At 41.3% G+C, this 25137-nt stretch overlaps 1 protein-coding gene and 23 non-coding genes across 25 annotated transcripts in view; all 24 read left to right on the plus strand.

Moving 5' to 3' along the window:
• Positions 1-20812, plus strand: part of LOC117483966 (arf-GAP with dual PH domain-containing protein 1) — a 43526-nt gene extending 22714 nt beyond the window's left edge. For both annotated transcript variants that reach the window (XM_034132356.1, XM_034132347.1), the window contains 5 exons: positions 340-423; positions 2219-2281; positions 2646-2717; positions 3611-3839; positions 19996-20812. In XM_034132356.1, coding sequence (XP_033988247.1) covers positions 340-423; positions 2219-2281; positions 2646-2717; positions 3611-3839; positions 19996-20024 — 477 coding nt within the window. In that variant the 3' untranslated portion in view covers positions 20025-20812. The remainder of the gene's footprint in view (positions 1-339; positions 424-2218; positions 2282-2645; positions 2718-3610; positions 3840-19995) is intronic.
• trnar-ccu lies at positions 4289-4361 on the plus strand. Its single transcript has one exon. It is a non-coding gene; the product is annotated as a tRNA-Arg (tRNA).
• Positions 5533-5605, plus strand: trnar-ccu. The gene has a single exon. It is a non-coding gene; the product is annotated as a tRNA-Arg (tRNA).
• On the plus strand, positions 9736-9808 carry trnar-ccu. Its single transcript has one exon. It is a non-coding gene; the product is annotated as a tRNA-Arg (tRNA).
• Positions 10216-10288, plus strand: trnar-ccu. Its single transcript has one exon. It is a non-coding gene; the product is annotated as a tRNA-Arg (tRNA).
• Positions 10689-10761, plus strand: trnar-ccu. The gene has a single exon. It is a non-coding gene; the product is annotated as a tRNA-Arg (tRNA).
• trnar-ccu lies at positions 12012-12084 on the plus strand. The gene has a single exon. It is a non-coding gene; the product is annotated as a tRNA-Arg (tRNA).
• Positions 12482-12554, plus strand: trnar-ccu. The gene has a single exon. It is a non-coding gene; the product is annotated as a tRNA-Arg (tRNA).
• On the plus strand, positions 12961-13033 carry trnar-ccu. The gene has a single exon. It is a non-coding gene; the product is annotated as a tRNA-Arg (tRNA).
• trnar-ccu lies at positions 13522-13594 on the plus strand. Its single transcript has one exon. It is a non-coding gene; the product is annotated as a tRNA-Arg (tRNA).
• trnar-ccu lies at positions 13976-14048 on the plus strand. Its single transcript has one exon. It is a non-coding gene; the product is annotated as a tRNA-Arg (tRNA).
• trnar-ccu lies at positions 15291-15363 on the plus strand. The gene has a single exon. It is a non-coding gene; the product is annotated as a tRNA-Arg (tRNA).
• On the plus strand, positions 16229-16301 carry trnar-ccu. The gene has a single exon. It is a non-coding gene; the product is annotated as a tRNA-Arg (tRNA).
• Positions 16701-16773, plus strand: trnar-ccu. Its single transcript has one exon. It is a non-coding gene; the product is annotated as a tRNA-Arg (tRNA).
• trnar-ccu lies at positions 17260-17332 on the plus strand. The gene has a single exon. It is a non-coding gene; the product is annotated as a tRNA-Arg (tRNA).
• On the plus strand, positions 17718-17790 carry trnar-ccu. The gene has a single exon. It is a non-coding gene; the product is annotated as a tRNA-Arg (tRNA).
• trnar-ccu lies at positions 18191-18263 on the plus strand. The gene has a single exon. It is a non-coding gene; the product is annotated as a tRNA-Arg (tRNA).
• trnar-ccu lies at positions 18718-18790 on the plus strand. The gene has a single exon. It is a non-coding gene; the product is annotated as a tRNA-Arg (tRNA).
• trnar-ccu lies at positions 19180-19252 on the plus strand. The gene has a single exon. It is a non-coding gene; the product is annotated as a tRNA-Arg (tRNA).
• On the plus strand, positions 19719-19791 carry trnar-ccu. Its single transcript has one exon. It is a non-coding gene; the product is annotated as a tRNA-Arg (tRNA).
• Positions 20813-23584: 2772 nt separating the features above from the next.
• Positions 23585-23657, plus strand: trnar-ccu. The gene has a single exon. It is a non-coding gene; the product is annotated as a tRNA-Arg (tRNA).
• A 392-nt stretch (positions 23658-24049) lies between these two features.
• On the plus strand, positions 24050-24122 carry trnar-ccu. Its single transcript has one exon. It is a non-coding gene; the product is annotated as a tRNA-Arg (tRNA).
• Positions 24123-24480: 358 nt separating this feature from the next.
• Positions 24481-24553, plus strand: trnar-ccu. Its single transcript has one exon. It is a non-coding gene; the product is annotated as a tRNA-Arg (tRNA).
• A 390-nt stretch (positions 24554-24943) lies between these two features.
• trnar-ccu lies at positions 24944-25016 on the plus strand. The gene has a single exon. It is a non-coding gene; the product is annotated as a tRNA-Arg (tRNA).
• Positions 25017-25137: the final 121 nt, after the last annotated feature.

The following is a 25137-nucleotide window of genomic DNA, read 5'->3' on the forward strand; positions in this document are numbered from 1 at the left end:
ACAGGAAGGGTTCATTGGGTTAATTCGGTGTCACCGTCACTCTTCTTCTGTGGTGCTGTTATCGACAGCTCTGCAGCAGCACAGAGGCCTCTGAACACACCTTAGTGATGCCTTCACTGGCAGCGGAGAAAAAAGAAAAAAACCACACATCACTCACTCTGAGCCGAGGGGAATATAGACGCTGTGACTTCCTGCACTGAAGGAGTGTGTGTGTGTGTGTGTGTGTGTGTGTGTGTGTGTGTGTGTGTGTGTGTGTGTGTGTGTGTGTGTGTGTGTGTGTGTGTGTGTGTGTGTGTGTGTGTGTGTGTGTGTGTGTGTGTGTGTGTTTCTTTATTACAGGAGATGGTGGACTGGTTCAATGCTATCAGAGCGGCCAGGTTCCATTACCTGCAGGTGGCCTTCCCCGGAGCCAGTGATGAGGAGGTGAGCATTTAAAGGTCACCTATTATGCAAAATCCTCTTCTTCATGTCTCTTCTACATCAACATGTGTCCCCTCTTCTTCATGTCTCTTCTTCATCAACATGTGTCCCCTCTTCTTCATGTCTCTTCTACATCAACATGTGTCCCCTCTTCTTCATGTCTCTTCTTCATCAACATGTGTCCCCTCTTCTTCATGTCTCTTCTACATCAACATGTGTTCCCTCTTCTTCATGTCTCTTCAACATCAACATGTGTCCCCTCTTCTTCATGTCTCTTCTTCATCAACATGTGTCCCCTCTTCTTCATGTCTCTTCTACATCAACATGTGTCCCCTCTTCTTCATGTCTCTTCTTCATCAACATGTGTCCCCTCTTCTTCATGTCTCTTCTACATCAACATGTGTTCCCTCTTCTTCATGTCTCTTCAACATCAACATGTGTCCCCTCTTCTTCATGTCTCTTCTACATCAACATGTGTCCCCTCTTCTTCATGTCTCTTCTACATCAACATGTGTCCCCTCTTCTTCATGTCTCTTCTACATCAACATGTGTCCCCTCTTCTTCATGTCTCTTCTACATCAACATGTGTCCCCTCTTCTTCATGTCTCTTCTACATCAACATGTGTCCCCTCTTCTTCATGTCTCTTCTACATCAACATGTGTCCCCTCTTCTTCATGTCTCTTCTTCATCAACATGTGTCCCCTCTGTGGAAAGAGACTCTGAAAGTTTCAGGAACAAAGATTCTCTCTCTTTTTGTCCTGATCCATTTCTATAAAAACCTGTCTGAAAATGAGCTGATCAGATTTTGGCCACTTTATGATGTCATAACGATGTTTTGTCTTGTGTAACCATTAGCCAATCAGCAACCAAGGTAACCCCCCCTCCCCACCTTATCACCTGAATCTCCTCCTAGAGCACCATTGAGTTCTTTGTAACCAAATCTCTCTCAGAGGGGCGTGGGGAGGGGCTCCTTATTTTCATCTAAAGTAACAGACAGAGAATCAGCACTTTGGAAACAGGGCTGAAACAGAGGGGATTATGGGTAATGCTGCAATGATCTGTTTGGTGTTTCAGCCAATCAGAGACAGGCTCTGGATATATCTGAGACCTGTGATATATTGATGAAAAACGGTATAATAGCGGACCTTTAATTACACAACACACACTCATGGGGTTTGGAACCATTACTGGATAGACACTGGTTCGAGTCCCCATGCAGTCATAAAAAAAGTAATAATAATAATACACTTTATATATATTTATATAGCACCTTTCATGCTTGACGCAGCCCAAAGTGCTTTACAGACTATGACAGATAATAACAATAACACAATATACAAACCGAACGAGTTATATCACTGAACTTTAAAATAATAAAACAATAAAACATGAACAGTGATACTACTAAAACATTTGAGATTGCCCCAAATTATAAGCCAAATCAAAAATATAGGTCCTTAATTTACTTCTAAATTATTTGTTTATTTATTTGTTGTGTTTTTTTTCTGCTGAATGACGAATTTGTTTTAAACCTTTGAGCAAAAATGTGTTAAACTGAAAATGGTATTTTTTCATGATTCTTTGTGGAGAAAGTTTGACAGATTTGACAGATCTCAGTTTTAAGATTGGTCGATCAACAAAAAATAATTGAGTCAAATAAGAGGCAAAGACATTGTAATAGCTATCTAAAGCTATTTAGCTCTAAATGCTAATGATAGTCCCAACACCATCCATCTTGTGTGCCCTTTTTTGCATCCTATTATTTCACGTATCTCTCGTTCGTCTTCTTTCCTCCAGCTGGTGCCTAAACTGACCCGAAGCTTCATGAAGGAAGGATTTATGGAGAAAACCGGTCCAAAGGTTTGCATACTCACTGGATCCTTAAGTTCCTGCAACGTCAAATCAGGATTTATACTCTTACTAAACCTCATTACCAAAGTTACATTTGCCTACATTCAAAAGCATCTGGAGGTCATAGTAGAATAGTTTCCAACTTTTTGGTGACTTCTTATAATGAAGCAATACTTTTTCTTTGAATGTTTAATTTAAATCATGTTGTTCAGCTTAAATGATCATACCCTAACTATCACCAAAAAACATTATACTGGAAAAGAAAAAAAAAATGCACCTAACTTGATTGAAACTTGCAGAAAACCCTCTCAACTTTCCTAAATAATAAATTGTCTCTTCAACGTGTGATAGTGTGTCTTTTTCTCTGCCTCAGCACACAGAGGGCTTTAAGAAGAGGTGGTTCACCATGGATGACAGGAGACTCATGTACTTCAAAGACCCTCTGGTAAGACCTCATTATATCCCCTTTATTTCCTTCTGATCGCTCAGTTTCTTCATCAGACTTCCTCTCTCTCTCTGGTCTAAAACCACCAGACTCAGGGACAGTTTCATCCCACAGGAACATAAGACTGTTCAACACCTGAACTTTTGAAAAAACATCCCTAACATTCATCTGTTTGCAACTTACAATTTATTTATCTAATGTATCATATTCCAATTACTTGCACGTATGTCTTATTGTTGTTTTTTTATTTTAAGTGGAGCCATGAAAAATGAGAGTTGCCTCAGGAATGCCAAGTTTGTTCCTATGAGTCAACTGGATACCACATCCATAAAACTATTCAAGATGACCCTACAGCCCGTGCAGACTGGAGTCCAATTAAGTACTTTCCCCAGTACATTGACTACAAAGTCTTTGAAGATTTGGCAGCATTCACCAAAAACCAAACTAGTTTTTTATTGATCAAATATACAGCAATGTTCAGATCTATTCATTATGTATTGTTCAAACAAAGGTGAATGCATTCTTCTATTAATACCGTTCTATAAGCATAATATGTTACATAGTTTATCTGTTAATTATGGCGGTCTTTTCACACTAAAATGGTATTGGCTTCCTCTACAGTGGACATACTGTAACATTTAAAATTAAATAAAGAATTGTCTAAATTGTAAGATGTTTTTTTAACCCTAAATAGGTAGGAAAAGAAAATACAAAAAAATTGGGAGACACTTTTTTTCCTCGGTTCCCAGGAGGATATAGACTCTCCTTGCACTATTTTATCAGTGTTATTGTGTTGCACTGTTGGAGGAGCCTGTGACCTCAGATTTTCATGTACATATCTACACTGTAGCTATGTACACATGACAATACAAGCGTTGACTCTCGTCTCTCAGGACGCCTACGCCCGTGGAGAGGTGTTCATCGGCAGTAAGGAGAACAGCTACACGGTGCTCTCCGGCCTGCCCTCCTCCACGCAGGGACACCACTGGAGCCACGGCATCACCATCGTCACGCCCGACAGGAAGTTCCTGTTCGCCTGCGAGACCGAGGCCGAGCAGCGCGATTGGATATCGGCCTTCCAGAGGGTCATCAACCGACCAATGAGGCCGCAGGAATACGCAGGTGAGAGACATTTGAATACTGAATGGAGTTATTTTCAGTAAGGGAAACATTTAGCCTGTTTATTTGATACTCTCTGAAGTGTTTGCTTTCTAGTAGCACTGTGGAGCAATGGGTTGAAGGAGTGGAGTCTGGTTTGTAAACTTTAATCTCTGAAAAATGAAGGATGTTCTTGGATTCGATGGTATTTTAAGACCAATTTGTTTCCCCTGTAGCACCTGATATATCGAGATGCTTGTTTGTAACAAAGTTAAACAACAATTACCTTCTGAACACATAGAATTACTACAATGAAAAAGCCACTAAAGCTCGGTTTTGTCCTAATGTGTTGTCTTTCATTTAACCTTTGTTACTGTCACAGAAGCATCAGGGGCCGTATCTCATTTAAACCCACACATGGTTGTTGGAAGTGGTTGTATGTGAGCTGAACTGGTGAAATTGTATATTGTAAAGCCCCAGTGGCCCAATGGATAAGGCACTGGCCTCCTAAGCCAGGGATTGTGGGTTCGAGTCCCATCTGGGGTGATTAACTGTTGGCCCTGTAACCCAGAGGTTATTGGGTCCTTTATTAGAGTTTCAGCAAAGTTAGAGGTTAGGATCAGCCAAGAAAATGTAGATGTAAGGCCTCTGTTGGAAAATCAAAAAGGTTACTTGGCTCAAACCAAACAAGCATCAAAACAGAACTCAATTCAGTGGAAAAACTGTATATGGATCTAGTCACTATAGGCGCTTTCACACTTTTCCCCGTACTTTTCCCGTTTGGTTCCGATAGTTCCTGGGATTTTGCGTTCACACCAAAAAGAGAACTTAGTTCATGAGAACTTTTCCCCCCTTTTCAGTCCCTGCTAGAGAGGTGGTACTTTCCTGGGGAGAAAAAAGTTCCAATTTCTGATTGGCTGGGCGAATTGCAAACCACGCCCCGTAAAACTCGGAAAAGTTTTGTGAAGCCGCCATTGTATTTGCTGGCATTAGCATCATTAGCATTAGCATTAGCCCGGCGCACCAACGCAGAGAGAATAACTTATGGCAACACAAAAGAAAACATGGGAGTGGTGGAGATGAGGAGGTGTCGGCGTTCTGGCGATTTACTCGGAAGGCTTCAGTAGAAGCTGCTGGGACTCCCAGCCGGGGACTTCGGGTGGCAGTATACGCCGTGAAGTGGTTTGCGGCCTGCCAGTAAGGCCAAAGCAGAAGAAGAAGAAGAAGTGACGTCATTTGCGTAATCTTCTACATCTAATGGATAAGGCACTGGCCTCCTAAGCCAGGGATTGTGGGTTCAAGTCTCATCTGGGGTGTTTGACCTGTAACCAAGAGGTGTTAGGTTCATATTTGTCTTTGGGAAGCTTAGTGTTAACCGTGTTACTGGGGACATCATGACAGTGGTTGGAAAGAAACAAACAGGTTTGCAGTTGGTTGAAATAAAACCAGCATCAGCACTCTACTGGAGCAGAACTCAATTCAATGCAGAATGGATTGAGACAGTCACAGTCAGATTTTAAAAGGTTTCCCCTCACCTTATCTCTTTTTCTTCCACTTACAGTTGAAAAGCCTTGAGTTTGGCATTTTGTCTGGGGTTGTGTAGGAGGCAGAACCGAGACAAGAGGTCGAAAGATAACCAAGGCCATTGTTATCTCATTTAAAAACACATTTGGTCTTCTGTATGTCTAAAAAAGTGGTACAAATATCCATTTGTCAAGCCCCAGTGGCCTAATGGATAAGGCACTGGCCTCCTAAGCCAGGGATTGTGGGTTCGAGTCCCATCTGGGGTGATTGACAGCTGGGCCTATGACCAATAGGTCTATTGGTTCATGTTCTGCTACTTGAAGTTCAAAAGCCTTGAGTTTGGCATTTTGGTGTGTGTTTTGTAGGAACCTAAAGTGACAGGAGAGGTTGGAAGATAATCGAGGCCATTGTTACCTCATTTAACCCTTGTGCCCTCCTCGGGCATTTTTGTACATTTTTCCTGACTTTTTTTTTTGATTTGGTAATCATTTCAGCTGTGTTACAGCTTTTGGCATGGATTTTTGCAAGAAGTCTTCTTTTGAGTCAAATTTTTGAAATCCAATGTCGTTTACTCTTACATGTTTTGTATACTCTCGTGATGCATTTTGCACCCTCTGGACCCCTTCGTGGCAAAAATGTACACGCTCATAGAAACTGCTATTAAATCATCATACATCAATATTTTATTAAACTTTTTTTTCCATGAATCACTTGAACAACTTCTAACGTGCTCAAAACTACCAAACATCCAATAATTTTCAGGATTTTAACCCTTTAAATGCCTGTTTCATTATTTGAATTATTTAATTTCTCTTAAAAAAAAACACAAAAAATGAATTTCTTTCAATATAATAATTAGTAGAGGGATGGAACTTTGGTGGTTATTAGAGTCTGGGATGTGTCAAAGATTAGCAACAAAATTGATTTGACTGCATTATTAATTTTTACGTAGTGTCAGATACTACCTCTGGACACCTTCGTGGCAAAAATGTACACACCCAAAACAACTGCTATTAAATCATCATACATCAATATCTTTTTCTACTTTTTTTTCATGTATCACATATACAACTTCTCACGTACTCCAAACTACCAAACATTCAATCATTGGCAGGATTTTAACCCATTAAATGCCTGTTTAATTATTTTAATTATTTCATTTCTCTCAAAAATGCCTCATTGACTTCCATTCAGACCACATTTGTTGATCTCACTGCCATTGCAGTATAAAACCATGCATTTTGTAATGTCAGCATTTCATTTAGAAGAAAAGTAGTGATATTTGATATTTCTACTCTATTCCAACAGATTAAACCATTTTCCCACTGTAGGCCGATGCATTACATTCTTACATTTTTGCCAGTTATATTATGGAGCCGTGTGACTACCAGGGGGCCCCGAGAGTGGTGTGTGTGTGTGTGTGTGTATGTATGTATATGTATGTGTGTGTGTGCGTGTGTGTGTGTGTGTGTATATGTATGTGCGTGTGTGTGTGTGTATATGTGTGTGTGTTTGTGTGTGTGTGTGTGTGTGTGTGTGTCATTTCCAGCAGCAGACTAGCAGGTCCTGCAGCATGTGACCTGGTGCTCTCAGGTGATAGAACAACAATTTTTTAGGCCTGTGCACAACCAGCACACACCTCTCCTCCCTCTCCGTGTGTGTGTGAGAATCTGTAAGCATGCACAGATCATTTCATGGGAACAAAAGGCCATCTTTTGAGGGATGTGTTTGATGTGTCTTTGAAGAGCTGCTTGATTACTCAAAAACAAAAAACAACTGTTAGTGTGTTTATGCACCTGGCTGCCAAAGATAAACATGCAGTTTGACCAAGGGCTTATTTCATTAGTGAGCAGAGAAGGAGAAAGACCTGGAGCAAAGAGAAGGAACTCAAATGAAGAAGCTTTTCAGTGCAGAAGAGACTTCAGAAATAATCTTGCAGCCTTCTTCTGCCAGCGAGCTGCAGGACTCATCTGAAGAAGACACAAGGTTCGAGCTGGGGTCTGACACTGAATGCTCTCTGGAGTCCAGCATTTCTTTGAGTTCCTCTGACCCTTCATCTGAAAGTGGAGAGGACACTGAGGGTCCGGCCCACCATCCACCACCACGGGGGGCTTTCTTCTCACAATCTGTGAGGACACCCTGGTTTTCCCCAGCTCCTGGGAGAACGACCTCCGTTCTTCTCTGTCCCCTCACTGTGGGCCGGACCCTCAGTGTCCTCTCCACTTTCAGATGAAGGGTCAGAGGAACTCAAAGAAATGCTGGACTCCAGAGAGCATTCAGTGTCAGACCCCAGCTCGAACCTTGTGTCTTCTTCAGATGAGTCCTGCAGCTCGCTGGCAGAAGAAGGCTGCAAGATTATTTCTGAAGTCTCTTCTGCACTGAAAAGCTTCTTCATTTGAGTTCCTTCTCTTTGCTCCAGGTCTTTCTCCTTCTCTGCTCACTAATGAAATAAGCCCTTGGTCAAACTGCATGTTTATCTTTGGCAGCCAGGTGCATAAACAGACTAACATTTGTTTTTTGTTTTTGAGTAATCAAGCAGCTCTTCAAAGACACATCAAACACATCCCTCAAAAGATGGCCTTTTGTTCCCATGAAATGATCTGTGCATGCTTACAGATTCTCACACACACACGGAGAGGGAGGAGAGGTGTGTGCTGGTTGTGCACAGGCCTAAAAAAATGTTGTTCTATCACCTGAGAGCACCAGGTCACATGCTGCAGGACCTGCTAGTCTGCTGCTGGAAATGACACACACACACACACACGCACATATACACACGCACACGCATACATATACATACACACACACACACACACACACCACTCTCGGGGCCCCCTGGTAGTCACACGGCTCCATAATATAACTGGCAAAAATGTAAGAATGTAATGCATCGGCCTACACGGAAACTTGTGTAATCTGTTGGAATAGAGTAGAAATATCAAATATCACTACTTTTCTTCTAAATGAAATGCTGACATTACAAAATGCATGGTTTTATACTGCAATGGCAATGAGATCAACAAATGTGGTCTGAATGGAAGTCAATGAGGCATTTTTGAGATAAATGAAATAATGAAAATAATGAAACAGGCGTTTAAAGGGTTAAAATCGAAACTGTAAATGGTAGTTTTGAGTACGTTAGAAGTTGTATATGTGATTCATGAAAAAAAAGTAGAAAAAGATATTGATGTATGATGATTTAATAGAAGTTATTATGGGCGTGTACATTTTTGCCACGAAGGTGTCCAGAGGTAGTATCTGATACTACGTAAAAAATAATAATGCAGTCAAATCAATTTTGTTGCTAATCTTTGACACATCCAAGACTCTAATAACCACCAAAGTTCCATCCCTCTACTAATTATTATATTGAAAGAAATTCATTTTTTGTGTTTTTTGTCATAAATAATGAAATAATTCAAATAATTAAACAGGCATTTAAAGGGTTAAAATCCTGAAAATTATTGAATGTTTGGTAGTTTTGAGTACGTTATAAGTTGTTTAAGTGATTCATGAAAAAAAAAGTAGAAAGAAATATTGATGTATGATGATTTAATAGCAGTTATTATGGGCGTGTACATTTTTGCCACGAAGGGGTCCAAAGGTAGTATCTGACACTACGTATAAAATAATAATGCAGTGAAATCAATTTTGTTGCTAATCTTTGACACATCCAAGACTCTAGTAACCACCAAAGTTCCATCCCTCTACTAATTATTATATTGAAAAATAATTATGTTTTGTGTTTTTTCGTAAGAAAAAATGAAATAATTCAAATAATTAAACAGGCATTTAATGGGTTAAAATCCTGCCAATGATTGAATGTTTGGTAGTTTTGAATACGTTAGAAGTTGTATATGTGATTCATGAAAAAAAAAGTAGAAAAAGATATTGATGTATGATGATTTAATAGCAGTTATTATGGGCGTGTACATTTTTGCCACGAAGGTGTCCAGAGGTAGTATCTGATACTACGTAAAAAATAATAATGCAGTCAAATCAATTTTGTTGCTAATCTTTGACACATCCAAGACTCTAATAACCACCAAAGTTCCATCCCTCTACTAATTATTATATTGAAAAAAATTCATTTTTTGTGTTTTTTGTCATAAATAATGAAATAATTCAAATAATTAAACAGGCATTTAAAGGGTTAAAATCCAGAAAATTATTGAATGTTTGGTAGTTTTGAGTACGTTATAAGTTGTTTAAGTGATTCATGAAAAAAAAAGTAGAAAGAAATGTTGATGTATGATGATTTAGTAGCAGTTATTATGGGCGTGTACATTTTTGCCACGAAGGGGTCGAAAGGTTGAAAATTTGAGGAGGGCACAAGGGTTAAAAACACATGATGGGCATTGTGTGTATAATGAACTGGTTAAAGGTGGTATTTTAAGCCCCAGTGGCCTAATGGATAAGGCACTGGCCTCCTAAGCCAGGGATTGTGGGTTCGAGTCCCATCTGGGGTGATTGACAGCTGGGCCTATGACCAAGAGGTCTATGGGTTCATGTTAGTGTTTGGGAGAAGTAAGATGTTAGATGTTAACCATGTAAATGAGGACATCATGTCAGTGGTCGGTGATAAAAAGCAAACATATTCACAGTTGGTTGGAATCAAACTAGCACTAGAACAGAACTCAATTCAGTGTAAACTGTATTGAGAGAAAACCAAATGTGGAATGGTGTCCCCTCACCTTATCTCTTGTTCTGCCACTTAAAGTTCAAAAGCCTTGAGTTTGGCATTTTGGTGTGTGTTTTGTAGGAACCTAAAGTGACAGGAGAGGTTGGAAGATAATAGAGGCCATTGTTACCTAATTTAAAACCACATTTTGTGTGCTGTATGTGTACGAAACGGGTACACATTTGTAGTTTTCATGCCCCAGTGGCCAAATGGATAAGGCACTGGCCTCCTAAGCCAGGGATTGTGGGTTCGAGTCCCATCTGGGGTGATTGACAGTTTGGCCTGTAACCAAGAGATCTATGGGTTCATATTAGTGTTTGGAAGATGTTAGATGTTAACCATGTAAATGAGGACATCATGTCAGTGGTCGGTGATAAAAAGCAAAAATATTCACAGTTGGTTGGAATCAAACTAGCACTAGAACAGAACTCAATTCAGTGCAAACTGTATTGAGAGAAAACCAAATGTGGAATGGTGTCCCCTCACCTTATCTCTTGTTCTGCCACCTACAGTTCAAAAGCCTTGGGTTTGGCATTCTGGCTGGGGTTTAGTAAGAACCAGAAGTGACTCAACAGGTTGAAAGATAATCGAGGCCATTGTTACCTAATTTAAAACCACATTTTGTGTGCTGTATGTGTACGAAACGGGTACATGTTTGTAGTTTCCATGCCCCAGTGGCCCAATGGATAAGCCACTGGCCTCCTAAGCCAGGGATTGTGGGTTCGAGTCCCATCTGGGGTAATTTATAGCAGCAAAATGCAATGATTGTCTCTTTCGCACAGTGAGAGTGTACTGGGCCTCTAACCAGGAATACAATGGATCAGCCACTGGGCTCCTAAGCCAGTAATGGCGCGTTTCCACTGCAGCGCGGAGCTCGCTTTAAGCGTGCCGAGCCGTGCGGGGCCCGTTTTTGGTTGCGTTTCCACTTGGCCTAGTACCGGCTAGCGGGTCCTAATTCACAGTTTTTTTTGGCCCCGTAAAATTGTGGTTCTAGGGCCAGGAACAACCAGGCTGAGTCGGGCTGAGTATGCTAAACTAGAGAATCGCTGGCAAGGGGGCTACAACTACAACAAGATGAACATATTTGACCGTGATTTAATTGTAATACACGTTTCTAAATGATGCCGAAGTAACAACATACTGATACCGGTTAGTAAAAACCATGAATTAATGCTTTGACAAGTCTGCAGACAGACGGCAGGCGAAAAACCTTTTAAAATGCGTGTTGTCTAAATGGAGATCGGCTAAGCTAACGCAGTGTATGCTCCGACCGTCCACACTCACAACAACGGCCTATACAGACAGAAATAAAGCAGCGACTGTATTCACCATGACACAGGCAGTCTGTGGTTTGTACTTGTTTCACTTTTGTCTAGTTTCTGAACAGATATGAGGAGCTGTGAGCTCTGAGTGCTAACAGCTAACGGCTGATGTTGGTTTTGTGTTTCGCATTGAAGATGACGTCACGGCTCCGCCTACACTGCGTTACTATAGTTACTGCCCCAGTTCCTAAACTGTAATGGAAATGCGCCATAAAGTGAGCCAGTCCTAACAAGGCCTAACGAGGCCTAGTCATACCGAGCGAGGCCATTTAGTGGAAATGCGCCATTATTGTAGGTCTGAGTCCCATATGGGGCCATTCACAGCCTAGATACTAAACAAAACATGGGGCTTCTCTTTCATGATCGTCGTATACATCTTATTATGAAAGCTTAGTCATGTGAGCTTCTGATGCTTTCAACAGTAGGCCAAGAAGCTGTTTTCTGTCTATCTATATCTTCTGCTTCAGTGCCATGGACAGCACCGCACATAAAACAACAAACAGCTTTGTACATTCTGTCTGTATGTGAACAGAACTGGTGAGGTTGTGTTACGTAAAGCCCAGTGGTGGCCATGCAGGTTTCAGGCACAGTTTTCAGATTCATTTGACATTTTGTTGCTTTATATTGATAGGGCATGTGTACAAAACTGGGGGAAATGTAGCATGTTGAGCCCCAGTGGCCTAATGGATAAGGCACTGGCCTCCTAAGCCAGGGATTGTGGGTTCAAGTCCCATCTGGGGTGATTTACAGTTTGGCCTGTTACCAAGAGGTCTATGGATTCATATTTGTCTTTGGGAAGCTTAGTGTTAACCGTGTTACTGGGGACATCATGACAGTGGTTGGAAAGAAACAAACAGGTTTGCAGTTGGTTGAAATAAAACCAGCATCAGCAGAACTCAATTCAATGCAGAATGGATTGAGACAGTCACAGTCAGATTTTAAAAGGTTTCCCCTCACATTATCTCTTTTTCTTCCACTTACAGTTGAAAAGCCTTGAGTTTGGCATTTTGTCTGGGGTTGTGTAGGAGGCAGAACCGAGACAAGAGGTCGAAAGATAACCAAGGCCATTGTTATCTCATTTAAAAACACATTTGGTCTTCTGTATGTCTAAAAAAGTGGTAAAAATATCCATTTGTCAAGCCCCAGTGGCCTAATGGATAAGGCACTGGCCTCCTAAGCCAGGGATTGTGGGTTCGAGTCCCATCTGGGGTGATTGACAGCTGGGCCTATGACCAAGAGGTCTATGGGTTCATGTTAGTGTTTGGGAGAAGTAAGATGTTAGATGTTAACCATGTAAATGAGGACATCATGTCAGTGGTCGGTGATAAAAAGCAAAAATATTCACAGTTGGTTGGAATCAAACTAGCACTAGAACAGAACTCAATTCAGTGCAAACTGTATTCAGAGAAAACCAAATGTGGAATGGTGTCCCCTCACCTTATCTCTTGTTCTGCCACTTAAAGTTAAAAAGCCTTGAGTTTGGCATTTTGGTGTGTGTTTTGTAGGAACCTAAAGTGACAGGAGAGGTTGGAAGATAATAGAGGCCATTGTTGTCTCATTTAAAACCACATGATGGTCATTGTGTGTATAAAGAACTGGTAAAAATGTGGGTTTTCATGCCCCAGTGGCCCAATGGATAAGGCACTGGCCTCCTAAGCCAGGGATTGTGGGTTCGAGTCCCATCTGGGGTAATTTATAGCAGAGAAATGCGATGATTGTCTCTTTCGCACAGTGAGAGTGTACCGGGCCCCTAACCAGGAATACAATGGATCAGCCACTGGGCTCCTAAGCCAGTTATTGTAGGTCTGAGTCCCATTTGGGGCCATTCACAGCCTGGATACAAAACAAAACATGGGGCTTCTCTTTCATGATCGTCGTATACATCTTATTATGAAAGCTTAGTCATGTGAGCTTCTGCTGCTTTCAACAGTAGGCCAAGAAGCTGTTTTCTGTCTATCTATATCTTCTGCTTCAGTGCCATGGACAGCACCGCACATAAAACAACAAACAGCTTTGTACATTCTGTCTGTATGTGAACAGAACTGGTGAGGTTGTGTTACGTAAAGCCCAGTGGTGGCCATGCAGGTTTCAGGCACAGTTTTCAGATTCATTTCACATTTTGTTGCTTTTTATATTGATGAGACATGTGTACAAAACTGGGGGAAATGTAGCATTTTGAGCCCCAGTGGCCTAATGGATAAGGCACTGGCCTCCTAAGCCAGGGATTGTGGGTTCGAGTCCCATCTGGGGTGATTGACAGTTTGGCCTGTAACCAAGAGGTCTATGGATTCATATTAGTATTTGGGAGAAGTTAGAGGTTAACCATGTAAACGAGGACATCATGTCAGTGGTCGGTGATACAAAGCAAAAACATTCAAAGTACTACAACAGAACTCAATTTAGTGCGAACTGTATTGAGAGAGAACCACATGTGAAAAGGTGTCCCCTCACCTTATCTCTTTTTCTGCCACCTACAGTTCAAAAGCCTTGAGTTTGGCATTTTGGTGTGTGTTTTGTAAGAACCATAAGTGACACAACAGGTTGAAAGATAATCGAGGCCATTGTTACCTAATTTAAAACCACATTTTGTGTGCTGTATGTGTACGAAACGGGTACACATTTGTATATTTCATGCCCCAGTGGCCCAATGGATAAGGCACTGGCCTCCTAAGCCAGGGATTGTGGGTTCGAGTCCCATCTGGGGTGATTTATAGCAGAAAAATGCAATGATTGTCTCTTTCGCACAGTGAGAGTGTACTGGGCCTCTAACCAGGAATACAATGGATCAGCCACTGGGCTCCTAAGCCAGTAATGGCGCGTTTCCACTGCAGCGCGGAGCTCGCTTTAAGCGTGCCGTGCGGGGCCCGTTTTTGGTTGCGTTTCCACTTGGCCTAGTACCGGCTAGCGGGTCCTAATTCACAGTTTTTTTGGCCCCATAAAATCGTGGTTCTAGGGCCAGGAACAACCAGGCTGAGTCGGGCTGAGTATGCTAAACTAGAGAATCGCTGGCAAGGGGGCTACAACTACAACAAGATGAACATATTTGACCGTGATTTAATTGTAATACACGTTTCAAAATGATGCCGAAGTAACAACATACTGATACCGGTTAGTAAAGACCATGAATTAATGCTTTGACAAGTCTGCAGACAGACGGCAGGCGAAGAACCTTTTAAAATGCGTGTTGTCTAAATGGAGATCGGCTAAGCTAACGCAGTGTATGCTCTGACCGTCCACACTCACAACAACGGCCTACAGACATAAATAAAGCAGCGACTGTATTCGCCATGACACAGGCAGTCTGTGGTGTGTACTTGTTTAACTTTTGTCTAGTTTCTGAACAGATATGAGGAGCTGTGAGCTCTGAGGGCTAACAGCTAACGGCTGATGTTGGTTTTGTGTTTCGCATTGAAGATGTCGTCACGGCTCCGCCTACACTGCGTTACTATAGTTACTGCCCCAGTTCCTAAACTGTAATGGAAATGCGCCATAAAGTGAGCCAGTCCTAACAAGGCCTAACGAGGCCTAGTCATACCGAGCGAGGCCATTTAGTGGAAATGCGCCATTATTGTAGGTCTGAGTCCCATATGGGGCCATTCACAGCCTGGATACAAAACAAAACATGGGGCTTCTCTTTCATGATCGTCGTATACATCTTATTATGAAAGCTTAGTCATGTGAGCTTCTGCTGCTTTCAACAGTAGGCCAAGAAGCTGTTTTCTGTCTATCTATGTCTTCTGCTTCAGTGCCATGGACAGCACCGCACATAAAACAACAAACAGCTTTGTACATTCTGTCTGTATGTGAACAGAACTGGTGAGGTTGTGTTACGTAAAGCCCAGTGGTGGCCATGCAGGTTTCAGGCACAGTTTTCAGATTCATTTCACATTTTGTTGCTTCATATTGATGAGACATGTGTACAAAACTGGGGGAAATGTAGCATGTTGAGCCCCAGTGGCCTAATGGATAAGGCACTGGCCTCCTAAGCCAGCGATTGTGGGTTCGAGTCCCATCTGGGGTGATTGACAGCTGTGCTATAACCAAGAGGAGTTCGGTTCATATTAGTGTTTGAGAAGAGTTAGAGGTTAGTGTTAACTATGTAACTTGGGACATCATGTCAGTGGTTGGTGATACAAAGCAAAAACATTCAAAGTACTACAACAGAACTCTATTTAGTGCGAACTGTATTGAGAGAGAACCACGTGTGGAAAGGTGTCCCCTCACCTTGTTTTTTTTTTCTGCCACAGTTCAAAAGCCTTGAGTTTGGCATTCTGGCTGGGGTTTAGTAAGAACCAGAAGTGACTCAACAGGTTGAAAGATAATCGAGGCCATTGTTACCTAATTTAAAACCACATTTTGTGTGCTGTATGTGTACGAAACGGGTAAACATTTGTATTTTTCATGCCCCAGTGGCCCAATGGCTAATGCACTGGCCTCCTAAGCCAGGGATTGTGGGTTCAAGTCCCATCTGGGGTGATTGACAGTTTGGCCTGTTACCAAGAGGTGTATGGATTCATATTTGTCTTTGGGAAGCTTAGTGTTAACCGTGTTACTGGGGACATCATGACAGTGGTTGGAAAGAAACAAACAGGTTTGCAGTTGGTTGAAATAAAACCAGCATCAGCACTCTACTGGAGCAGAACTCAATTCAATGCAGAATGGATTGAGACAGTCACAGTCAGATTTTAAAAGGTTTCCCCTCACCTTATCTCTTTTTCTTCCACTTACAGTTGAAAAGCCTTGAGTTTGGCATTTTGTCTGGGGTTGTGTAGGAGGCAGAACCGAGACAAGAGGTCGAAAGATAACCAAGGCCATTGTTATCTCATTTAAAAACACATTTGGTCTTCTGTATGTCTAAAAAAGTGGTAAAAATATCCATTTGTCAAGCCCCAGTGGCCTAATGGATAAGGCACTGGCCTCCTAAGCCAGGGATTGTGGGTTCGAGTCCCATCTGGGGTGATTGACAGCTGGGCCTATGACCAATAGGTCTATGGGTTCATAATAGTGTTTGGGAGAAGTTAGATGTTAACCATGTAAATGAGGACATCATGTCAGTGGTCGGTGATAAAAAGCAAACATATTCACAGTTGGTTGGAATCAAACTAGCACGAGAACAGAACTCAATTTAGTGCAAACTCTATTGAGAGAAAACCAAATGTGGAATGGTGTCCCCTCACCTTATCTCTTGTTCTGACACTTAAAGTTCAAAAGCCTTGAGTTTGGCATTTTGGTGTGTGTTTTGTAGGAACCTAAAGTGACAGGAGAGGTTGGAAGATAATAGAGGCCATTGTTACCTCATTTAAAACCACATGTTGTCTTCTGTATGTCTAAAAAAGTGGTAAAAATGTGGGTTTTCAAGCCCCAGTGGCCCAATGGATAAGGCACTGGCCTCCTAAGCCAGGGATTGTGGGTTCGAGTCCGATCTGGGGTAATTTATAGCAGAGAAATGCGATGATTGTCTCTTTCGCACAGTGAGAGTGTACCGGGCCTCTAACCAGGAATACAATGGATCAGCCACTGGGCTCCTAAGCCAGTTATTGTAGGTCTGAGTCCCATATGGGGCCATTCACAGCCTGGATACAAAACAAAACATGGGGCTTCTCTTTCATGATCGTCGTATACATCTTATTATGAAAGCTTAGTCATGTGAGCTTCTGCTGCTTTCAACAGTAGGCCAAGAAGCTGTTTTCTGTCTATCTATATCTTCTGCTTCAGTGCCATGGACAGCACCGCACATAAAACAACAAACAGCTTTGTACATTCTGTCTGTATGTGAACAGAACTGGTGAGGTTGTGTTACGTAAAGCCCAGTGGTGGCCATGCAGGTTTCAGGCACAGTTTTCACATTCATTTGACATTTTGTTGCTTCATATTGATGAGACATGTGTACAAAACTGGGGGAAATGTAGCTTTTTGAGCCCCAGTGGCCTAATGGATAAGGCACTGGCCTCCTAAGCCAGGGATTGTGGGTTCGAGTCCCATCTGGGGTGATTGACAGCTGTGCTATAACCAAGAGGAGTTCGGTTCATATTAGTGTTTGAGAAGAGTTAGAGGTTAGTGTTAACTATGTAACTGGGGACATCATGTCAGTGGTTGGTGATACAAAGCAAAAACATTCAAAGTACTACAACAGAACTCTATTTAGTGCGAACTCTATTGAGAGAGAACCACATGTGAAAAGGTGTCCCCTCACCTTGTCTTTTTTTCTGCCACCTACAGTTCAAAAGCCTTGAGTTTGGCATTCTGGCTGGGGTTTTGTAAGAACCAGAAGTGACACAACAGGTTGAAAGATAATTAAGGCCATTGTTACCTAATTTAAAACCACATTTTGTGTGCTGTATGTGTACGAAACGGGTACACATTTGTAGTTTTCAAGCCCCAGTGGCCTAATGGATAAGGCACTGGCCTCCTAAGCCAGGGATTGTGGGTTCGAGTCCCATCTGGGGTGATTGACTGTTTGGCCTGTAACCAAGAGATCTATGGGTTCATATTAGTGTTTGGAAGATGTTAGATGTTAACCGTGTAAATGAGGACATCATGTCAGTGGTCGGTGATAAAAAGCAAAAATATTCACAGTTGGTTGGAATCAAACTAGCACGAGAACAGAACTCAATTCAGTGCAAACTCTAATGAGAGAAAACCAAATGTGGAATGGTGTCCCCTCACCTTATCTCTTGTTCTGCCACTTAAAGTTCAAAAGCCTTGAGTTTGGCATTTTGGCTGTGGTTGTGTAGGAGGCAGAACTGAGACAAGAGATCAAAACTAAATAGAGGCCATTGTTATCTCATTTAAAACCACATTCTGTCTTCTGTATGTCTAAAAAAGTGGTAAAAATGTAGGTTTTTTAAGCCCCAGTGGCCAAATGGATAAGGCACTGGCCTCCTAAGCCAGGGATTGTGGGTTCAAGTCCCATCTGGGGTGATTGACAGCTGTGCTATAACCAAGAGGAGTTCGGTTCATATTAGTGTTTGAGAAGAGTTAGAGGTTAGTGTTAACTATGTAACTGGGGACATCATGAAAGTGGTTGGTGATACAAAGCAAAAACATTCAAAGTACTACAACAGAACTCTATTTAGTGCGAACTGTATTGAGAGAGAACCACGTGTGGAAAGGGCTTAAACCAAACAAGCATCTAAACAGAACTCAATTCAGTGGACAAACTGTATATGGATCTAGTCACTATGAAGCCATCTGTTAATATTTGGGCTACAGATTAGAAGCCTTGAGTTTTGCATTTTGACCGTTGTTTAAACCAGAAACGACACAAGAGATTGGACGTAGGGTCATTTTCTCATAGACTTCTATATAAATAGACTACATTTGTGGCCGTATGTGGCTGTATGTGGACAACATTGGTTAATCAGAGTGAGGTGAAGCCCCAGTGGCCTAATGGATAAGGCACTGGCCTCCTAAGCCAGGGATTGTGGGTTCGAGTCCCATCTGGGGTGATTGACAATTTGGCCTGTAACCAAGAGGTCACATTAGTGTTTGGAAGACGTTAGATGTTAACCATGTAAATGAGGACATCATGTCAGTGGTCGGTGATAAAAAGCAAAAATATTCACAGTTGGTTGGAATCAAACTAGCACTAGAACAGAACTCAATTCAGTGCGAACTGTATTGAGAGAAAACCAAATGTGGAATGGTGTCCCCTCACCTTATCTCTTGTTCTGCCACTTAAAGTTCGAAAGCCTTGAGTTTGGCATTTTGGTGTGTGTTTTGTAGGAACCTAAAGTGACAGGAGAGGTTGGAAGATAATAGAGGCCATTGTTACCTCATTTAAAAACACATGTTGGGCATTGTGTGTATACAAAACTGGTAAAAGGTGGTGTTTTAAGCCCCAGTGGCCAAATGGATAAGGCACTGGCCTCCTAAGCCAGGGATTGTGGGTTCGAGTCCCATCTGGGGTAATTTATAGCATAAAATGCAATGATTGTGTCTTTCGCACAGTCAGAGTCTACTGGGCCCCAAACCCTGACTACAATGGATCAGCCACTGGCCTCCTAAGCCAGGTATTGTAGGTTTGAGACCTGTCTGGGGCCATTCACAGCTTAAATACAAAACATAGGGCTTCTCTTTCATGATCAAAGAATACATCTAATAAAGAAAGCTCAGTCATGTAAGCTTATACACCATGGACAGCGCCACACCTTTGTACAATGTCTATAAACAACAGCTGAGCAAAAAGCACAGGGCTTATCTGTGACTACATGTTTCCCCCTCCTCTTGTTTCTTGTTTTCTTGTTGTTACTCTCACAACATCATCAGGGGCCATTGGTATCTCATTCGAAACGACGCATTGTGTTACCCGTATTGTTTTTATTCAATGAAAATTGGCTGTAAGTGTACGAAACAGGTGTTGAGGTGGCATGTAAAGCCCCAGTGGCCCAATGGATAAGGCACTGGCCTCCTAAGCCAGGGATTGTGGGTTCAAGTCCCATCTGGGGTGATTAACTGCATTTATAGTAGTAGAAGTGTGCTCGGACCAAACCCTAGACTTCAATGAATAAGCCACTGTCTATTCTTTGTAGGTTTGAGTCAAATCTGAGGCCGTTTACAGCCCCAAAAACAAAACACAAAAACCTGTCTAACCTATAGAACTACCTGCCCGTTCTTCTGTTTAAACTAACTTTATTTTCTTGTGTCTTTTCAGTGGAGGCCCATTTTAAACACAAGCCTTGAAGACTGCAGTAAGACAAAACTCAGCGAAGTCTCATCCAGATCAGAGACAATCCCAACGTGTGACCTGAGACCATGTGGGGAGGAAGTGGGGATACGAAAATGAAAATAAAGAGACAAAGGGACTGGAGCCTATCTGTGTGAAGAAAACTTGAACTCAAATGGGACTGAAGGCCCAGAGGGTAGATGATGTCATCACTACGCGCCTACCAAACTCGTGCTAAACATTACCAACTTCCCCTTCTCTCGTCTGGTTCATCCTACCTGTAATCTAATGTAATTATGTAATCTAGAGTCATTTCACTGGTTGCTTATAACAAAGACAATGCATTGTTAATTTATTGAATGTACAGTTTTGATGACAGTGGCTTAAAATGTGTGTGTGTGTGTGTGTGTGGAGTTTTCTGTTGAGGATGCTGTGAGGTTGAACCTCTGGCACTGAGAGCCTGTTGAAAAACCTGAACCTACAAAGTGCTGTTAACAACAAATATGCATAAAAACACACACCTGAAATCTCTCAGTGATCACCGTGGCTGTTAAGGTGGCCGAAGGGTTCTTTAAAACCTCCATGTTCTCTTATTTATTCGTACCGTCGGACATATCATCGTAGACAGTTGTTGCTGCTTTTAAAAAGGATTGTAATGTGACAGGATTGTAATTTATACAACACTTCTACTCTGCAACTGGTTTGTTTGACCATCTGGTTTTGAAGACACGTTGTTGTGTTGAACCTTAAATCACAGTGACAAGTTTGTTTCATTATAAAAAAACTTAACATGAATACAGATGAAGCTGAAATCAAGTGGAAGTGATGGATTTTTTTCTTTGCAAATATGTCTGTTTTAGGTCTGCAAACTGTACGACAATTATACTTTTCAACACTAGGGGGGTTTATTGAAGCACATCCAAGAAAATTAAGGTGTAAGCTAAGTGTAAAGCCACTGGTAATGAAGGTGCAGTTACATCCATTTACACAGCAGAAGATGGAGTTTTTCACCAGTAATGCAGATTGGTGACGGATTAATATGGAGGAATAAATTAATTACTATGGAAATAAATACAGGAATAAATTAATAAAATAATTAATAAATTAGGAAATATATACATAAATAAATAAATGTGGAAATAAATACAGGAAATGAAAATAATATTAATAATACATTTTTTTCAGAATTCTTATATTTGCAGGAGGACAAAAAATATTCAGAACATATTTTTCAAAATATATTTTTATTTCAGAACAAAAATACATTTATTTCAGAGTTCTCAGACTGAAGACAGAACTCTATTTTTTATTTTATTAACTTTTTGTAACATCCCAATTTTTCTTTTCTCATGTCCTCCACCGTAAATTCCATTACACTGCGGTGCTGAAACACATGGAAGGTCAAAACTGGCATTTAACTAAGAAGGTAAGATGTATTTTATACACCGGTAGATGGCGCTCTTCAGTCACCTGTTAAAGGAGATCTGTGCAGCGGGAGAAAGTGTGTGACCTGCTCTGTGTGTGAATGTCACCTGATGATCTCGCCACTCTCACACACACGCTCTCACACACACCAGAGATGGCAAAAGTACACACATCCTTTACTCAAGTAGAAGTACAGATACTCGTGTTTAAAAATACTCTGGTAAAAGTAGAAGTACTGACTAAACTTCTTCACTCAAATAAAAGTAAAGAAGTTTGGGCTTTGTATGGGCTTTCCCTCTTCTTTAGAGAAGACCAGGAAGTGATGGATACACGGATCGTGTTCAAATCAATAGGCACGCAATGACTCTAAATAATAATGATCACGCCACCAAACACACATTCAAACTAAAGGAACCAGCCTGTTTGGGAAATGTAAGAAGTAGAAAGTACAGGTATTTGGGTTCAACATGTAAGAAGTAGAAAGTACAGGTATTTGTTAGAAATGTAAGAAGTAAAAGTAAAAAGTCCTAAAGTACTCATACCAGAAAAATGTACTTATGTACAGTAACGAAGTACTTGTACTCCACTACTTCCCACCTCTGCACACACACTTCCCCTCCCTAACGGTGTGTTTATTGCATCAATGGGCGTCTGTCTGTAGTCGAGTTGTCGTTGGCAGGCAGGTCACCACTCACCAGACAGTGATCCACTGAGCTGCAGCAGAACCCAAACAGGAAGTGGGGGAAAGCTGTGGGACGTCATCTCAACAGACACCTGTTTGTCCCAGAGATAATAAGGTGGCTGAGGAAACATTTATTAATACGAAAACTGAGCTGAAAATCTTAGGAATAACTTTTTCTCGCTTATTTTGACCCATTTGGGAGTTTCTTGAGTGTAGGACTTGCTTAATATGGCGACACACTTCATGCAATGGTCCATTTTCAAGTTATATGTTGCTAACATAACATGCAATATTGCAGACTAGTGGAAAGAAAACCAAAAAATACACATTAAAATATATTTTAAACTATTTAGTCTATTATTGTGTGTAGAATTATCCAAAATTCATCAAAAGTTAGCATAAAATAATGCCTCATTTGCATATTTAAACACACATGTTAAACTTGTAGCCTAATTATAAGAACATAATTGCCTTAAGTAATCAACTGGGGAAGTGTCATTATATTATCTTTGAGTTTATTATTTTATTCATCTGTCTGTAGTGGCTTTTATACTCTCTTACCATTCATCTCTAATTCAGAAGCACTTATACCCACCAAACATTTCTCCTATCTATATTCTGAAGCTTTTTAACAAAGGGGTTCATTGAAATGTCATTTAGAGCCTGATTTATATGGCGTTTTATCACAAAAACACGTGAAAAAGGGCCTTATTTTAAGACAGCGAATAGCATTTTCTGATTTATGGAGTGATAACATTCTGAAATTCCCTCTGTACAAATCTTTGACTCTTATTTGCCAACAAATCCACTCATATGCATATTTAAACATTTCACTTCAGAAAACTTGTAATACAAAAAAGTATTGTCTTAATATAAGTTATCAATAGGGGAAGTTTCATGGTGATATCTTTACGTTTAAAAAAAATGCCCTTAACATTTATAGAGTCTCCCCTTTAAATCTAACTAGTGGTCATGTCGACAAGTCAAAGCCTTTTTCCGTGTCATGAATCAAAGTAGCATTTCTCTTACTGCTCAGTGTTTGGAAAGCCCAATCCAGCTGTGCTGTCCATCAGCTCCTGGACTGTGAAATCAGATAATCTCCTGACAGGAAACCAGCAGGAGCAGCTGCTGGACTGGAAACAACTGGAGACGCAGCAGAAGAGGGACAGTGACAGCCGTAAGAGCAGGAATACATGTTGTCAGCTAAGGGATGTGACTCTGACCCCTACAGCTCTTTCTTTTAGCCTCTTTTAATGTTGTGATACAGCTGCACCATCAGACCGAATTGCGTGACAAACAGGAATGTATATATACCTTGTACTTGCAGGAATCCCTCTATTTAGAGTGTATATCTTCATGGTTGAATGCACTCGTTGTGAGTTGCTTTGGGTACAAGTGTCACACTTGGGAGTAGGGTAATTTCTCTCATAGATTTCTATGTTATTGGACCCACAAAAAGCAGGATATAAAGCCCCAGTGGCCTAATGGATAAGGCACTGGCCTCCTAAGCCAGGGATTGTGGGTTCAAGTCCCATCTGGGGTGATTGACAGCAGAATACTGCATATATTGTCACTCGTGCACATATGGCCACTACCTAACCAAGCACTAGGGTTAGGGTTGGCCATATAATGGTTAAATCATGAGCTGCCACATAAATGATGGCATCTGGTTGGTACAAAAGACAGTTTGCCGTTGGGTCATGATTACACATTTGAATGTAAAAATTGGGAAATAACAAGTGGAGGTAGTCATCCATTGGTTTCATCATTTGGGTTGATTTGAAGCCTTGAGTTTGACTGCTGTTTTGTTGGATCCAGAAGTAACAGGAGTTTGGAAGTAGGGTATTTTTCTCATAGACTGACCAACAGCATAGACTTGACTTTATATCGCTTTACGTTGGTGCTGAATCTCTACAGAACCGGTAAAAAGACCCAGCCCCAGTGGCCTAATGGATAAGGCACTGGCCTCCTAAGCCAGGGATTGTGGGTTCGAGTCCCATCTGGGGTGATTGACAGCTGGGGCTGTAACCAAGGGGTTGTTGGCTTCATATTAGTGTTTGAGAAGAGTAAGAGGTTAGTGTAAACTATGTAAATGACCGGTTTGAGTCAAACTAGCACTAGAACATAACTCAATTCAGTGCAAACTCTATTGAGAGAGAACCAAATGTGAAAAGGTGTCCCCTCACCTCATCTCTTGTTCTGCCACTTGCAGTACAGTTCAAAAGCATTGAGTTTGGCATTTTGGCTGTGGTTGTGTAGGAGGCAGAACTGAGACAAGAGGTCAGAAGATAACATAGGCCATTGTTACAGTATCTCATTTAAAAACACATTTTGTCTTTCTTATGTTTAACAATGTGGATTTTAAAGCCCCAGTGGCCTAATGGATAAGGCACTGGCCTCCTAAGCCAGGGATTGTGGGTTCGAGTCCCATCTGGGGTGATTGACAACTGAGCACATTACCAAGAGGTTGTTGTGTTCATATTAGAGAATAGGGAGGAGTTGTAAATGAGGACGTCATGTCGGTGGAAAAGTTAACAGGTTCTCAGTTAGTTGAAATCATACTCACACCAGCACTGTACTGGAACAGAACTCAGTTTGGTGCTAAATTGATTGAGAGAGAACCACATGTGAAAAGGTTCCCCCTCCTCTTATCTCTTTTTCTGCCACTTACAGCTCAAAAGCCTTGAGTTTGGCATTTTGGTGTGTGTTTTGTAGGAAGCAGAAGTGACACAACAGGTTGAAAGATAAGAGATGCCATTGTTTTCTCATTTAAAACACACATTTTGGGCATTGTTTGTTTACAGAACTGGTGATGATGCAGGATTTTGAGCCCCAGTGGCCTAATGGATAAGGCACTGGCCTCCTAAGCCAGGGATTGTGGGTTCGAGTCCCATCTGGGGTGATTGACAGCAGAGCCAGCTACCTTTAATATGTTCTGTTATTAATGTGGAGCCTATATTAATTAAAAACAGACACGATATCTAATGAGGAGCTCAAATTGTTGCGAATCACATACTGAAATG

Source organism: Trematomus bernacchii, unplaced genomic scaffold (assembly GCF_902827165.1).
Source record: "Trematomus bernacchii unplaced genomic scaffold, fTreBer1.1, whole genome shotgun sequence".
Taxonomy (NCBI): domain Eukaryota; kingdom Metazoa; phylum Chordata; class Actinopteri; order Perciformes; family Nototheniidae; genus Trematomus; species Trematomus bernacchii.